Below are 14,708 nucleotides of genomic sequence, written 5' to 3' on the forward strand. Positions count from 1 at the left end.
CACATCACTCCTATTCTTCGGCAACTGCACTGGTTACCAGTTTCCTACAGGACATATGAAGCCCTGCATGGATTAGCACCAGAATACATGAGTAGCATGATCAGTCGGAAGACCACCGCCCGCTCTCTCCGATCCTCAAATCAGCTACTGCTCCATGTACCTAAGTGGAAACTCAAGTCATTTGGTGAAAGATCGTTCCCTAATGCTGCTCCTACTCTTTGGAACTTACTTCCACTGCACATGAAGTCGGCACCCAACGTTAACATTTTCAAAAACAGACTCAAAACACATCTATTTTTGACTGCCTTCCCTGAGCACTAGCGCCACTGGGCATTGGTTTTCCTCTGGATATTGGCGCTATATAAATTTGCATTTATTACTTATTTGCAATTATTAGATATTGCTTTCTGTAATGCCAAATTGGACTTTAGAAGTAAACGTTCACGCAGACGATGTGAATAGGTCTTTTCAACCAATTGATCTCTGATCATTTCACCATGAAAGGCTTTAAAATCACAGCTGACTGCTAACTCTCGAAGGGCAGCAATATAGTTATCGATAGATTATCCTGGTAACTGACCAAGTTGTCTGAACTTATATCTCTCAGCCAGTGGCGGAGCTAGGGGTATTGGTCAGGAGGGGCGAGAATGGTCTGTAGGGGCGCTTTCGACACTATCTAAGCGGAGCGCCACCATAGGTTGGCGCGTAGCGTACAGAAATTTTTTGAGTAAAGATACTCCCTAGATCGCCGGAAATGACCCTTTCTGGGCCTGGCTAATTCGCAGATAAACGAAGAGAAGAATAAATAGGCGCATCGCCAAATTACACCAATAAAATGTGACAAATGTCAATATGTAGATGAGAGCTCAATTAAAGAAGTCAATAATCGCGAATAAGTAAAAAGTGGTAAAGAGCTGAAAGGGCGCCAGCAGTCCATTTGAGTCCGTCAGGGGGCTTTCGCCCCCCCCCCCTCTGACTGTATGGACGCTTCGCCACTGCTCTCAGCAACTACATTGACAATAGGCGAAAAATGTCTATCCAATGCTCTCAACGCGAGTTTGCATACATCACCTTCGGTACAAGCCGTAGTACTAGTAGCAGTAAAAAAGTTATTAAAACGTGTTCATGTTAAAATATGATATCTACAACATGTTATATAAACAATTTACAATAACATTTTGTAATAACATTTCTACACCCTTCTCAAAATGTTATAAACACGTTACGTGTTTGCTGGGCTAGTTCACAACTGCAAGAAAACACATCTTTGGCTGGACGTAGCACATCAGACAAATGGCGCAACTGTTTCAGTGTTTTAGAAAACCATTCAAGTTTTAAGACAAGCAAAGTTGAGTTTTATGCAAATTAAAGTTCCATGCAACTTAAATTTAACCAATTAGCTGTCTTTATCAGTCACAACAAGTATCATCAACATTATAACTACTAACAGGAGGTGGACATGCTTATCACTCTCCTTCGTAACACCTTATTATGCTTTCAGTATAAGTGTGGTGGGTGTCATCTGAACTAATTGTGTTGTTCACTTTTCATTTTTGCTCGTGTTTTTAATTCCTATCATTCAATACATTTTCAAGTACTTAAAATAGACAAAGCAAAGCACTAGTCGGGACAGTCGAACTGTTTAAAAAAATAGTGTACAAAGTTATGTGTGATATAACCTACCGTCAAATGTTAAACTATTCTATATTAGAAGGTTAGACACTATCATAGGAGAATGTGTCTGAATGCACAAAAGCGATGTGAATAACACCCATTAAACCATGATCATTAGATTATGCTGTTAAACACATTCACATTGAAGTAAGATTGGTATTTTTTACCACAGATATCAATGTCATTCCTTCATTAACTCTTGTTCATGGCTGTACTTTAGTCATGATGTCTTGTAGCAATGTTATCCAACATTATTATTATATCAGTGTTCTCAGCTATCTTACAGCTATTTTTATGTAACTGATCGGCTTCTTTTTTATATTTTTTGCATTTTTGCTTAATAAACTAGTTTGTTCAGGTAAATCCTTACCAAAGTCTTTGATAATTTTGTTTTGAAGACTCACATTGTCTTACCATTGAAGAAGGCAGGAAACGATTCAGCATGATCAGTATTTGCAATTTATAAAAAAAATGTTAAAAACAGAGGTATTTAGGATTGTCTGACTTTCGTTATGGTATGAAAATGTGACAAAAGATTTCACATCCAAAAGATAAAGAACCTTAACAAGTTTATTGATCCCACGAAACAGAAAATTTTCCATACAATCCTGAAAATGAATGATTCATGAACTATATTGAATTTGTAAGGTGTGAAATTTTACAATTACTTAGTAATTCCATCTAGGACACACCTGTTACTTAACAAAAGGCATCATGGGAAATGATATTGGCAAAAGCAGTGTACATAACTTCTCACAACAAAGAAAAGATAAACACAGTGTACCATTGACCATTTATGCATTCAGCATCAATGAAAAGTAGCAGCCAAAATAACACAATCATGTACAATAAAAGCAACTCAGTCTTTAGCGAATCCAATTGCGTCTTCATATGTATTTAACCTCCAATCACACTACTAGTGTTGACTAAAGTGGAACACATATCAGGTGCGTATCCAGGGGGGGGCGTTGGGGGCGCGCGCCCCCCGGGTAAGAAAAAGAGAAGAGAAAAAAAGAGAAGAAAAAAGAAAAAAAGAGGGGAAAAAAGAGGAGGAGGAGAGGAAGGAAGGGAAAAGAAAAAGAAGAAAGAGAGAAAAAGGAGAAAAAGAGGGAGTAAAAGCAAAACGCGAAGACACCGGGAAGAGACAGAAGAACAGTGACATCATTACAGCGCTGAAGGGTAGCCAGTGACGGATCAATGATTTCGTAAAAGTGTGACTCACCCTACACCTTACACCGACAACTCCATTTTTTGACGTTTCCATTTTCCTCTCTCACTAATGATCTATATATATACTATATATGGTCTATCATAACGCGTGTGTAGAATTTTGCTATGAAACCAACTGTGGCTGGTCTCGAACTCGACCGTGTCGTCGGGGAACATGACGCATTTTGGGATGGGGGCGACCGCCCGCCCCCCCCCCCCCATTCAGCATTTTTTTTAAATGATATCGCTAAGTAATTTCAAAATAGAAAGTGCTTAGAGGCAACTTACAAGGCCTGGGAAGTGTCATTTCCAGCGATCTGGGAGACATTTTCGGCCAAAATTTGCTTGTACGCTTCGCGCCAACCTGTGGTGGCGCTACGCTTAGATAATTTGCATACAGGCTTCGCCCCTCCCTTGGCAAATTCCTCGCTACGCGCCTGTTCGAATTTGTAACGCAAACAGCAGATATCACATCATATCAGTGAGCATGAAAATGGCGTTCCAGGATGAAAAGCCTCAAAACTGTCCGACTTGCCTGAAAAAATAACTAAAAATTTTCGCGCGCGAAGCGCGCGTTCAACGTGTTCATGTCAATATCATATAAGCAAGCATCGGTTATTACATCGCATGCCATCATGTACCGTACGGTCCGTTCAAATTGCGCAGTATACCGCCAGATGCTAATGTAAACAACGACATGTCTCATGTAGATGTAGAAAAAGCATGGAGGTCCAATTATGTCAAAACTCTCTTTTACATTAGTAATGGCGAATTAGGGCCTGCACCCCCGCCGCGCAGTGGCGGAGCGTCCATATGCCCCCCTGACGGACTCAAATGGACTGCTGGCGCCTTTTTCAGCTCTTTACCACTTTTTACTTATTCTAGATTATTGACTTTTTTATTGCGCTCTCATCTACTTATTGACATTTGTCACATTTTGTTGGTGTAATTTGGCGATGACACCTTATTCTTCGTTTATCTGCAAATTAGCCAGGCCCGGAAAGGGTCATTTCCGGCGATCTAGGGAGTATCTTTACTCAAAAATTTTCTGTACGCTACGCACCAACCAGTGGTGGCGCTCCGCTTAGATAGTGTCGAAAGCGCACCTTCAGACCATTCTTGCCACTCCTGACCAATACCCCCTAGCTCCGCCACTGCCGCCGCGCCTCCTACGCCTATGTGTGTAGTGTTCGGTTTCGGAAATATCTGCTATTTTTTCATTTCCTTCAACCAAGTTTTATAATGGCCGTTATAACAGGTTTTAATATTTGTACACCAATAAATTGCCTGTGTCTGAATTTTCCAAAATTTCTGACCAACATTCTACATCACACTTCCCTCTACTCGTGCAATTTTGACCGGTCTGTTAGGGGTTGAAGGAAGTTTTTCTTCTATATTGGTTGTCCATAGATGAAATATTGTACAACATTATGGGTATGTTTTGAAGTGAGTTTATTCACGAGAAACGTGAATTTTCAAATTCTGAACAAATATGGGGCTTAAAACCTTGAAAAGTGGGGCTGACGGGTATTGTGGGCCGCGACGTAGAATCACCTACAAAAGCAAAGACCCACAGGAGATGCGATCAGGTCGAACATGATGTGTGCCGGGTTGACAATCTTCAAAAAGGTTATGGATGGAAAAAAAAAACTATTAGGAAATACTTTGTTCTCAGGCAAAAAGTGTACATCTGGTTGGTCATTTCAAGCCCGAGAAGTGCCGTTTCCGGTGATCTGGGGGGTTTCAAAACAAGAAATTTTCTTGTACGCTGCGCGCCAACAGATGGTGGCGCTCCGCTTAGATAGTAATTCGCGCCCCCTGGATTTGAAAATCCTGGATACGCGCCTGCATATGATGATATGAAAGAGTGGGAGGACGTAGTCTCCTGGTTCTGTAAGTTCTCTATCTCCAAGTACTAAATTAAAGCCATTAATATTTACGCAATCCTCCATTACGATTTCATTGAGCCAAGTCTCTGTAAACGACACGAGGCTAACTGATATGTTTTAAATATTGTATGCAGAGCGTGGTGGCCAATTGGCTAAGGCGTCGGACTCGTGCTCAAAGGATTGCTGGTTCGATTCCTGCCTAGTTCATGACGTTGTGTCCTTGGGCAAGATGCTTTTTCTCATTTGCCTCTCTCCACCCAGGGGTTAAATGGGTACCTGTGAGGTAACTTGTCATTGGGCGCACTATATAACTGCTGACGACTGGAGGGATTGTCTCTGGGACAGGGTCATCATTGACCATGGGTAATATAACGTCTGTAAAGCGCTTTGAGACCTATCGCTGTTGTAAAGCGCTATATACAAAGCAAATATTAAATATTTTTATGTATCGTACATAACCGTTCAACTCATTCATTGTATTAATATAAGTGATTGTACGTTACCTATTATTATTGACGTTAGATATGGCTTGAATTTACGAGCTTTGAGTCGTTTCCTTACTCCCTCTGCTTTTCCTCCTTTTCTTCATTGCATTAGGTAACTCCAAGTTATCAATAGATCAATAAAAAAAATTGCCGGGTCTAGGGTGCATAGTACATAACTCAGCTACCGTATCATACCGAATCGGCTGGTTAATGGTAGTTGGAAAAACAACATTTACACACAATCCAAGCGATGGAATGAATATTAGAATACGATGAGTATCATAACTCTTCAACTTTATCAGGTTTCTCAGATTATTTGAGAGAGAACGATGATCAGCTTTATTTGGCTAGACATATAGCTATGAAATGTGCATACATGTAGGGATACTTGTCTGACGCATTTCACCGAAACGGCAAATTGAAAAATAGTTACATAAAGTGACGGCGATAAGAGTCGTTACAATGTGTAGCGAAAACGGACCCATGAAAACAGCGGAAGTTTAGCCCAGGGACAGAGATGGAACTAATACTAATCCCGCACTCCCACCCACTACCATCTCACCGGCCCACTACTCCGGTACAAATTCAGGAAAACGCCCATTCTCATAAATTAAAAGTGCTCTTAGCTTGTGAAAAATCCTTTATTATTTTGTTCTTCTCGCAAATGAAAGGTAGGCCTATATGCCTACCCTTGTCTGTAAAATAAAAGTGCCTTTTATAAATCTAAAAAACAACAACATCCCAAGTGAATCCAAAAAGGAGGTTATATTGAGACTTTTTTAGGAACTTTGTGGTTGAAACTTTGAAACATTGAAAGTTCCTCCCTCTCCCCCACTGTCCAGACTATGATTCCCCAAGATGCAACCATCTTTTCTCGTCCAAAAACACATTCACTTGTACACAATGAACGTTGATTTAGTGAATTCCCTCGGATTTAGAAGAGTTCGCTGGTTTACTTGTGACACGTGATACATTTGTGTATTGTTTTCGGTTAGTGGCAGATCAGTTGACCTGTTGAAGTGTGTATTACATTCTTCATTATACCGAATTAATTCATAAACTAGTTATAACAAAATTACAAAATGCTATTACGAATTTGAAATCCTTATGAAGGCAGGCCAGAATAATTTCATTTTGATCGTGACCAAAGAAGGATTTAAAGGAGGCAATTTCAGCAGCCCTGTGACGTCACGGTTTATGTGTATTTTATTGAAAAGTTTGTGTATACTCTCCAAAATACATCAAGAATTAATAGGTATATGAAAGTAAAAATTTAGCCTTATGACATGTCTGGCACACTTTGTGAAAGTGTATACGTCCCTAGTTAGCAAAACGGAGCCAATTTCCCAAGCCCCCAGGCTCCAGCAGAAGACAATATATCTTCAGAAAACGGTCATTCGGTCAACTTAGATGGATCGTCTTTAGCTTTCGTGTTGGGAAATAGCGTCCTCTTTTTCTTACGAGTAAAAGACGACTACTGCGCAGTTTGATATAGCCCGTTCTAAAGTTGACGAAAAATTAACTTCTGATTCAAGATGGATTTCGCAATAAATAAGAAATAAGTAAATATCTAAAAGAGAATGGATATGACAACACACTTCCAATATAAAAACATACAGACAGTTCAACCGTAGACATCATAGACAGACATGTGGACCGTCATCAAAACATTTAGGGAACTCAAATTGAAAGCCAAAATGTGAACACCCTTATTTTTTTCTTGTCTGTCAAATTCATGATTCCTTATTGCAGATAGGATATAACGTATTATTAATAATAATGAATACTGTGAAAATTACACAAAATGGCTACCTTAAAAAACCCGATCAAAGTTTTTAGAAAAATTCCTTCGGAGTCGTATGTTGACCAACGCCACAAGTCACTATTTTAAAATGGCGTCCTCTTTTTTCACAACATTGTTTAAAAACTCTCTACATACGGCTCTGAGTTGTCAAAATGCTGCTGTGTAAATAAAAACATTATGAACAAGTTAGAATAGAATATGGGATCTCGTTTACAGTCAGGCTACGTTTTTCACGGATGCCTATAAACGACGAACCGTATTTATTAACTAAGCAAATCTACCTACTGGATTAATATCCGCATAGTCTGGCGAAAAAATGCGTGGTATGAAATTTAGTTTTTACCATTGTTTGAAATAAGTTAAAGGGCAAAAAATTTAATTAAATAATAACAATTAAAAATTAAACAAAGTAGTTTGGCTTTTCAGCATTACCAGTTAGAGCTCATCAGTATAGGCCTAAAAAAGCTAGATAGTCTAATAATGGTCAGTCTTATTCCAATTTCAACAATCAAATATTTTACTACTAAAGTTATTTTCCCCATTACAAACATGTTATTGTCAAATTTACTACCTAGTTCGATCCCCGGCTCCAAGAGCAATTTACAGTTTTTCCATCTGAAATGAATTTCTAAATGGCGAAGATTCCAAATTTGAGTTAAAATGTTGAAATTTAACCCACCCGACGTGTAAGTTGAAGTCCATGAGCCCTTGCGAGTTTCTCCCACATAAGTTGGCGCTTAATAACGGCCTCATTATATCTTAAACGGAGATTTATTTCAACCTTGTTCATTAACAGCACACAATACACATGACTAGCGGATGATCCTTAAGTAAGCTCAACCGACCAATCAAATATGCGGTAGTTATTACCGCATAAGACATCAAACCACCACGACGTTGTCACAGAATGTTAGCACCAATCAAAATAGATCTCAGAAAAGCTATAGTCTGCATAGGTTTACACAAGGGCGCAGGCATGTTGTTTATCCAGGAAATGCCTGCAATTGGCTGAAACCCTAAAGCTTTTCTGAGATCTATTTTGATTGTTGCTAACATTCTGTGACAACGCACGTCGTGGTGCTAAGGTGAAATACGCTAATTGGGAAATAGTTACGAAGCTACTGTTCCAAACTAATAACCTTGAACGGTGCAGAGACGGCCAGTGACCAAAAGTGCACGTTAGTGCTACTAAAGGGCGGAATTTCACATGCTTTGACTTCACCGCATATATTCTTACGTGTACTATTTTAACAGCATTTACTTGCAACCTGCAGTACAGGTATATGCACGTATAGCCACGACAGCTACAGTACAAATGTTTAACTAATGGAGGACCCTAGCGAAGCCAACGTTCTTGTATTTTTCTGTAACGGAAAGAAGGTTAGTTTCAAATCAGTTCCTTTAACTGACAATTTTCGAAGAATCAGTTACATAGTTGAACTCGTTTTGTAAGTATATAACTAATGTACTTTTATATTATACCAACATATATATATAGTTACCTCTTACATAACCTAGCAGCCTTTGCTATGGTACCTACAGACCGTGACGAACGGAGTGAACCCTCCTCCTCCCGACCCCAGAGTTTAATAATAAAGGTGTTAACTGTTACTACAAATTTTCGGGTATTGTATTCTTGTCTGGGGAACAATCTAGGAGAACAAGGGGAGGGGGGGGGGAGTCCCGGGATTCGGCAGCATTTTGAGAAAAGAAAATGACATGTCAAAAAGAATATCTACTCTAAAAATCCATGGAAGGTATCTGAGTCTTAAGTGGGACATAGCGTGTACAGTATATACATAGGCGTAGGAGCCCAGTTTGATTTGGGGGGGGGGGGAGGGGCTGTAACGACTTGCCCGAAAAATATAACCAAAAGTTTTCGCGCGCTCCGCGCGAGTTCAACATGTTAATGTGCATTTCATATAGGCATGCATCGGTTATTACATCGCATGCCAATAACGTACAATCATTTGCCGTCTTATATACCCTTCCATATTGGTTAGCATTATTGGGGAAGTCGTTACAATAATAACGATAATAATAATATCAGGTTAACCATTGAAAAACACATTGCAAATTATTTTTCTTTCAATAGGTGTCCGAAAAATTCTCAGCATATTGCCCGAATTTTCTCAAACATGTAGGTTGGGGGCTGCAGCCCCCCCCCCAGCCCCCCGCCTCCTACGCCTATGAGTATATATAACTTAAACAGTTCAACATTGTTCCAGAAGTTGCAAACTATAGCACAAGTTTGTATCTCAATACCCGTTATTTTACCAAAACTTGCTAATACGGAATGGGGGGGGGGGACCGTCCTCCTTAGATCCCACCCCAGGTTGGCATAACATCTAAGCTTCCTTACCCTTATATGGTGATTACGAATCCTGTAACGTTCTCAAGAACGACCTCAAAGTTAAGCAGTTTGTGTGATAGTATACTTCTTATCGGTTTCCCACAGTATATATATAGTTAGTGTTGCTCATGCATTACAAAATTATCTAATTGTATCAAGACAAAGAGTGTATACTTGCGGTACTTGTTTGCGGACAAAAGTATAAAACCAAAATTATTTGCGGAGTGATTGAAATCTGAATATAATTGATATATAACAAAGGATTTCAATTGGGTCAAAAAGGTTTTTTTAAAGGTCATGTAGACTGCCGGATTGACCCGTACACTGCCGTTAACGGCGCAGCGATTCAATAGGAAGCCACTCTCTTAATTCGCAAGATTGACTTTTCACTCTTAAAGATTGAATTTTAAATCTTTGGCAGATTGATATTAGGGACCAATCGGCTTAGATTGACTTTCAATCTGTCTTAAGATTGAAAAAAAAAAGTCTTAAAAGATTGAAAGTCAGTGTTTTTTAAGATTAATATATCAATCTAATGGATTGGTTTTCTTAATCTAAATTCGATTGACTTATAAATTTCAATCTAAAACGATTGTAACTATCAGTCAATTAGATTGATAAAAGTCATTCCATACGATTGACTCTTCGATCATAAAAACTGACTTTCAATCTGTTATAGATTGAAAAGGTAGAAATCTAATAGATTGACTTTAGAATCTAATTTAGAATGACTATTAGTCTAAAAATGTTTTTTATTTATATGATTGGGACTGTCAATCAATATGATCATGATTGTCACTCGTTTTGCAGTTTGTCTATGTTTAAGCTTTCAACGTTAATTTTGTAAACATATATTGCAACAATTGGTTTTGTCACCCAATTAAATTATTCTCAAACAGAAGCTATAAACATAAGAGTATGTCCACTTAGTTTCGCTTGAGGAAAACACCAGAAACAGAAAAGACAGAATGTACTTTGTAGACGAATTATATTCATTTACTGATGCAGTGAAGAAAACAAAACATGCAGAACATGGGAAATACTGGAGTTCCATAATTTTAAACATTTTCAGGTGCTAAAGATGAAGGCTAAAATAAAACATCATTAAAACACTGGCATGCATTTACTGATGCAGTGATAAACAAAACATGGGAAATACTGGAGTTCCATAAGTTTAATCATTTTCATGTGCTAAAGATGAAGGCTTAATACTGGTGTTCCATAATTCTAAAGTTAAAGAATGAAGTTTACAATAACATACTGAAGATTTTATCAGGTGTAAAAGGAAAATTTGAATAATTAGCCTTTCCTATAGATACAATAGGCAAATAAGAACCTGAATTGGATTAAAAAAACTGAGGCTATGTCCCTTTTGGTTAAAACAAAACAACCTGGTAAGAATACCGAGCTGAACTAAAATTATGCATGCTTGTTTTAAATGCTAAATCTTTTATTTATATTTCATCAGTAAACACCATTTTAAGTCAATATCATTACTTGGGTGGTGCTCTTATTGCTGCACCAAGAGCTCGAGCCTGTGGTTTTGCTGTTGCTGGAGGTAGTACTTCATAGTTCATTGCAGCAATAAATTCCCAAAATTGTTGCAAACTTGGAGAGTACTCCACATTAAAAACATATGACACTTAAACGGTCTGTCTAAAGCATCCACCACATGAAGCCCTCCTGAAATTGCAATGCGGTCCAATATTACAAAGAACTGTTTCGGATCTTTTTCTGCACCAAGGGATAGCAACAATGGCTGCTTGAAACGATCTTCTTTCAACTTTGTTGCTTCTTCAACATCTGTTCCTTTCTGTGGATAACAAGCAGAAAAGAGTAATAACTGTAACACATGAAATATGTTCAACTGCTTTTAAAGTAGCATTTTGCGTTTGGTCGCCGTATTATACTTTTTTGACATGTCCATCAAGTTTTTTACATATATCAATCACAAAAGAGCCAACTAAGATATTTATAAGATATTTGCAGATAATGAGAAAAGTGTCCACGACAAACTCGATATTTAAATTAATCGCATACAGTTCCCCCAAACCTACTAGTTTGAATTCAACCAATCAGAGATATGCAGGTTTAGTGATGAGCCGTTGCTAAAAATAGATTCAAGACTTTGCGTTGGTACAACCAGGGAGTTGTAATGGAACTCCCTGGTACAACTGCCATATAGACTGTACCCAAATCAAGCATGGTGTTGTATTATGGATTGGTCAATGACGTTCGTAGTGTATATTCATACTATCTGTGAGGTTTATTGGGATTCCAACGGATAATATCTTGGAGAAAAACACAGTTGAAAGTTGCAAAATTTTCAACTTTTATGCCACCATTTGAAGTAAGATTTAAATAGATGGGCTAGTTATGTATGTCGTTATGGCATAGTGGAGTCAGTGAGGTTGAGAAAAATCATAGAAAAGCACGCAAATTGTTTTATTGCACATGTAATTATGTATGCACAGTAACCGTAGAAGGTGTACCGTAACAGTGCAATAAATGTACTAGATAGTCTATACTATCCACACTTTTGCCATCTGTGGGCACTGTGCTTGATATTATGATATTATGCCGATATGGATTATAATATTGAACTGACAAGAGAAGTCACAAGCCTTTACCAATTTTAATGAGCAGTAAACTTCTTGCATATAAGTACAACATGATATGTACAAGCATTAAGCATCACTACACACTTAACCCTACTGTCCAGAGAATACACACTTTTTATATATATACTGCACATATATACAGTTTCAGTATGACCAACCCACAGCTGCTGACCTTGTTCTGTGAACTGCTTGTAGTTCAAGGGTCCCATTAACCTTTGGGCAATAAGGTGTATCCTATGGCGCGAGAAAGCGGAATATATTACGTACAAATATATATCTCTAAAAAAAATATACAATTGAGTGAAATGCGCCCTGCACCACTGACGTAACAGTTTACCTGCCTTACAGATTTCAATAGGCACTTGCGGTAGATCGCAGGAAATTTGAGCTGTGCAAATGACTTTCACAAGTTCGTTTCCTTTGCAAGGTTTGGCAAACTGCTTACGTAACACACCGGCTAACGTTCCAAACTAATAACCTTGAAATGTGAAGAAGTGAGCAGTTACTGTTAAGCCGGCTAGTTACGTACGGTACAGAAGGCTTCGCTGTCGAACGTACCGTAGTACAATCAGGGAGTTGTTATGGAATAATCCCTGGTACTATCATGTGCAATGTGATATCGCAAACCCACTAACTATGAACTGCATTAAGATTCTGAGCAAACATGTGCGTTTTATGAATGGCCAGTGTAAAGAACAGGCTGGTCACTGCTGAAGTTACTGAACATCTCAGTCAGCACTTACAGAGCTCCGTACTTTGTACAGCATATATATTTTTCGCACAGAATATATTTTTCGTACAGAATATATTTTTCGCACAGAATAGGTCTTGAGTATTAGAGAATATATATATTTTCTTTACACACAATAAAACTATATTTTTGCACAGAATATAATTTCTCCTGTAGAATATATATTTTTTCTGTCTCAGAATTTATATATTTTGCTAGAGAAAAATATTTTTCTGTCAGAGAATATATGTTTTGGTACTTTGTACAGCATATATATATTTTTCGACCAGAATATATTTTTTCGCACAGAATAGAATTTTGTTGTTAGAGAATATATATATTTTCCGTACACACAATAAAAATATATTTTTGCACAGAATATAATTTTTCCTGTAAAATATTTTTTTTTCTGTCTCAGAATTTATATAATTTGTTAGAGAAAAATATTTTTCTGTCAGAGAATATATATGTTTCTTAACAAGATATATATATATATATATATATATATATATATATATATATATATATATATATATATATTGAAAGAAAATATATATTTTTCTCTTAGAGAATATATATTTATATTATAAATGTTTTTGTGTCAGAGAATATTTTTTTTTCAGAATATATATAAATATGTCTAAAATGTATTTTTGAAGTAAACCATGTATATATTTTGCAAGTAAAGCATATATATTGTTGTACACAATATATTCCGCTTTCTCGCGCCATAGTATCCTCATGAGGGTTTCTCCTAGCTAGTAGTAACTGGAATGTGATTAATGATTTATCATTTGATGACTTTTTCTCCTATACAATTCTAGCGTGATATTATACTATTCTAGACTGTCACTGTGTGAAGAATTTTGTACACTCTGCACAAGGGATGTGGTGGGAAGGTATGAAGGAAACACAGCACTGTAGTGTTTAACAGTTGATTTTAGCACTAGCAAGGGCCAAGGCTAGGTCTAACGTTAGGCCTTGCCTGCCATAGGCCTAACAAGTTTCAATGTGAATATGGCGATGGTCTTTATCTATCATGCTGCTAGACTACACAACCGAAGTTGAATGAATGTTTCAAATGTATCACGATAAAGCCTAGGCCTACTGTAATTGAATTAAACCGCATGCACATACGCATGTGATTTTCTCTGCAGTGCGTTAAACCTCATTTCGCCAAAAGTCACAATAGACCCTTGCCTAACTTTAAGTCTAATATAATTAAAGTAGGAAATGCAACAATAAAAGAAAAGGAAAATTGAAGATGGGCAGATACACAAATTAAAGGAGTAAATGAAAGCGTGTAAAACGAGCATTTTGAAATACAGACAATAAGAAAAGCGTAACGTTAAGCCTAACGTTATCATAGGCTTAGTAGATCAGCAACTAAGCAGACTGAACAGCGAAATGCTAGGCTACATGATCGACAACTAGCTGAAAGGTGTTAAAAAGTCAAAAATACGAACCTTCTAGAATAGTGATTATCTCCTCCGTGAACTCTTTCTTCGCCAGAAAATTTCTTACGGTTCCTGCCATCTTTCTTGAAATGAGAAGGCTTCTTCGAAAGGTTTTAAGAAACTGAACTAAAATACACCGCTGTTTTGGCACAATCAGTCAATCAGTACTGTGTACTATCATATACGTTTCATGCAGTGCGTTGTGCAGAGCAGTATATAGAAGACCGGTATAATGTATTACGCTGTGTGTACGTACGCGGTGCAGCAGTGGGCATTTGGTTTTGCGAAATCTGATTGGACAATAGGCAGCGTTGGTATTTGTTTTGGCGTAATCTGATTGGATAAAAGTCAATCTTTACAAGACTGACTTTTATTTGCACCACGTGACTTGATTCTAGCGTTTTCATTGGATATATCTGTAAATCTAAGAAACGATTAAGTCAAGGATAAGACGTATTCAATCTATTAGCTTAGATTTCAGTTCAT

At 37.6% G+C, this 14,708-nt stretch overlaps 1 protein-coding gene across 1 annotated transcript in view; it reads left to right on the forward strand.

The window, feature by feature from the left end:
* Positions 1-8,148: 8,148 nt before the first annotated feature.
* The window catches only part of LOC139971689 (xanthine dehydrogenase/oxidase-like), a 68,114-nt gene continuing 61,554 nt past the window's right edge, over positions 8,149-14,708 (forward strand). Inside the window, exon 1 of the mRNA XM_071978379.1 lies at positions 8,149-8,441. Within this exon, the coding sequence (XP_071834480.1) occupies positions 8,388-8,441 (54 nt within the window). The 5' untranslated portion in view covers positions 8,149-8,387. The remainder of the gene's footprint in view (positions 8,442-14,708) is intronic.

The sequence above is a fragment of the Apostichopus japonicus genome, chromosome 8 (genome assembly GCF_037975245.1).
Source record: "Apostichopus japonicus isolate 1M-3 chromosome 8, ASM3797524v1, whole genome shotgun sequence".
Classification (NCBI taxonomy): Eukaryota; Metazoa; Echinodermata; class Holothuroidea; order Aspidochirotida; family Stichopodidae; genus Apostichopus; species Apostichopus japonicus.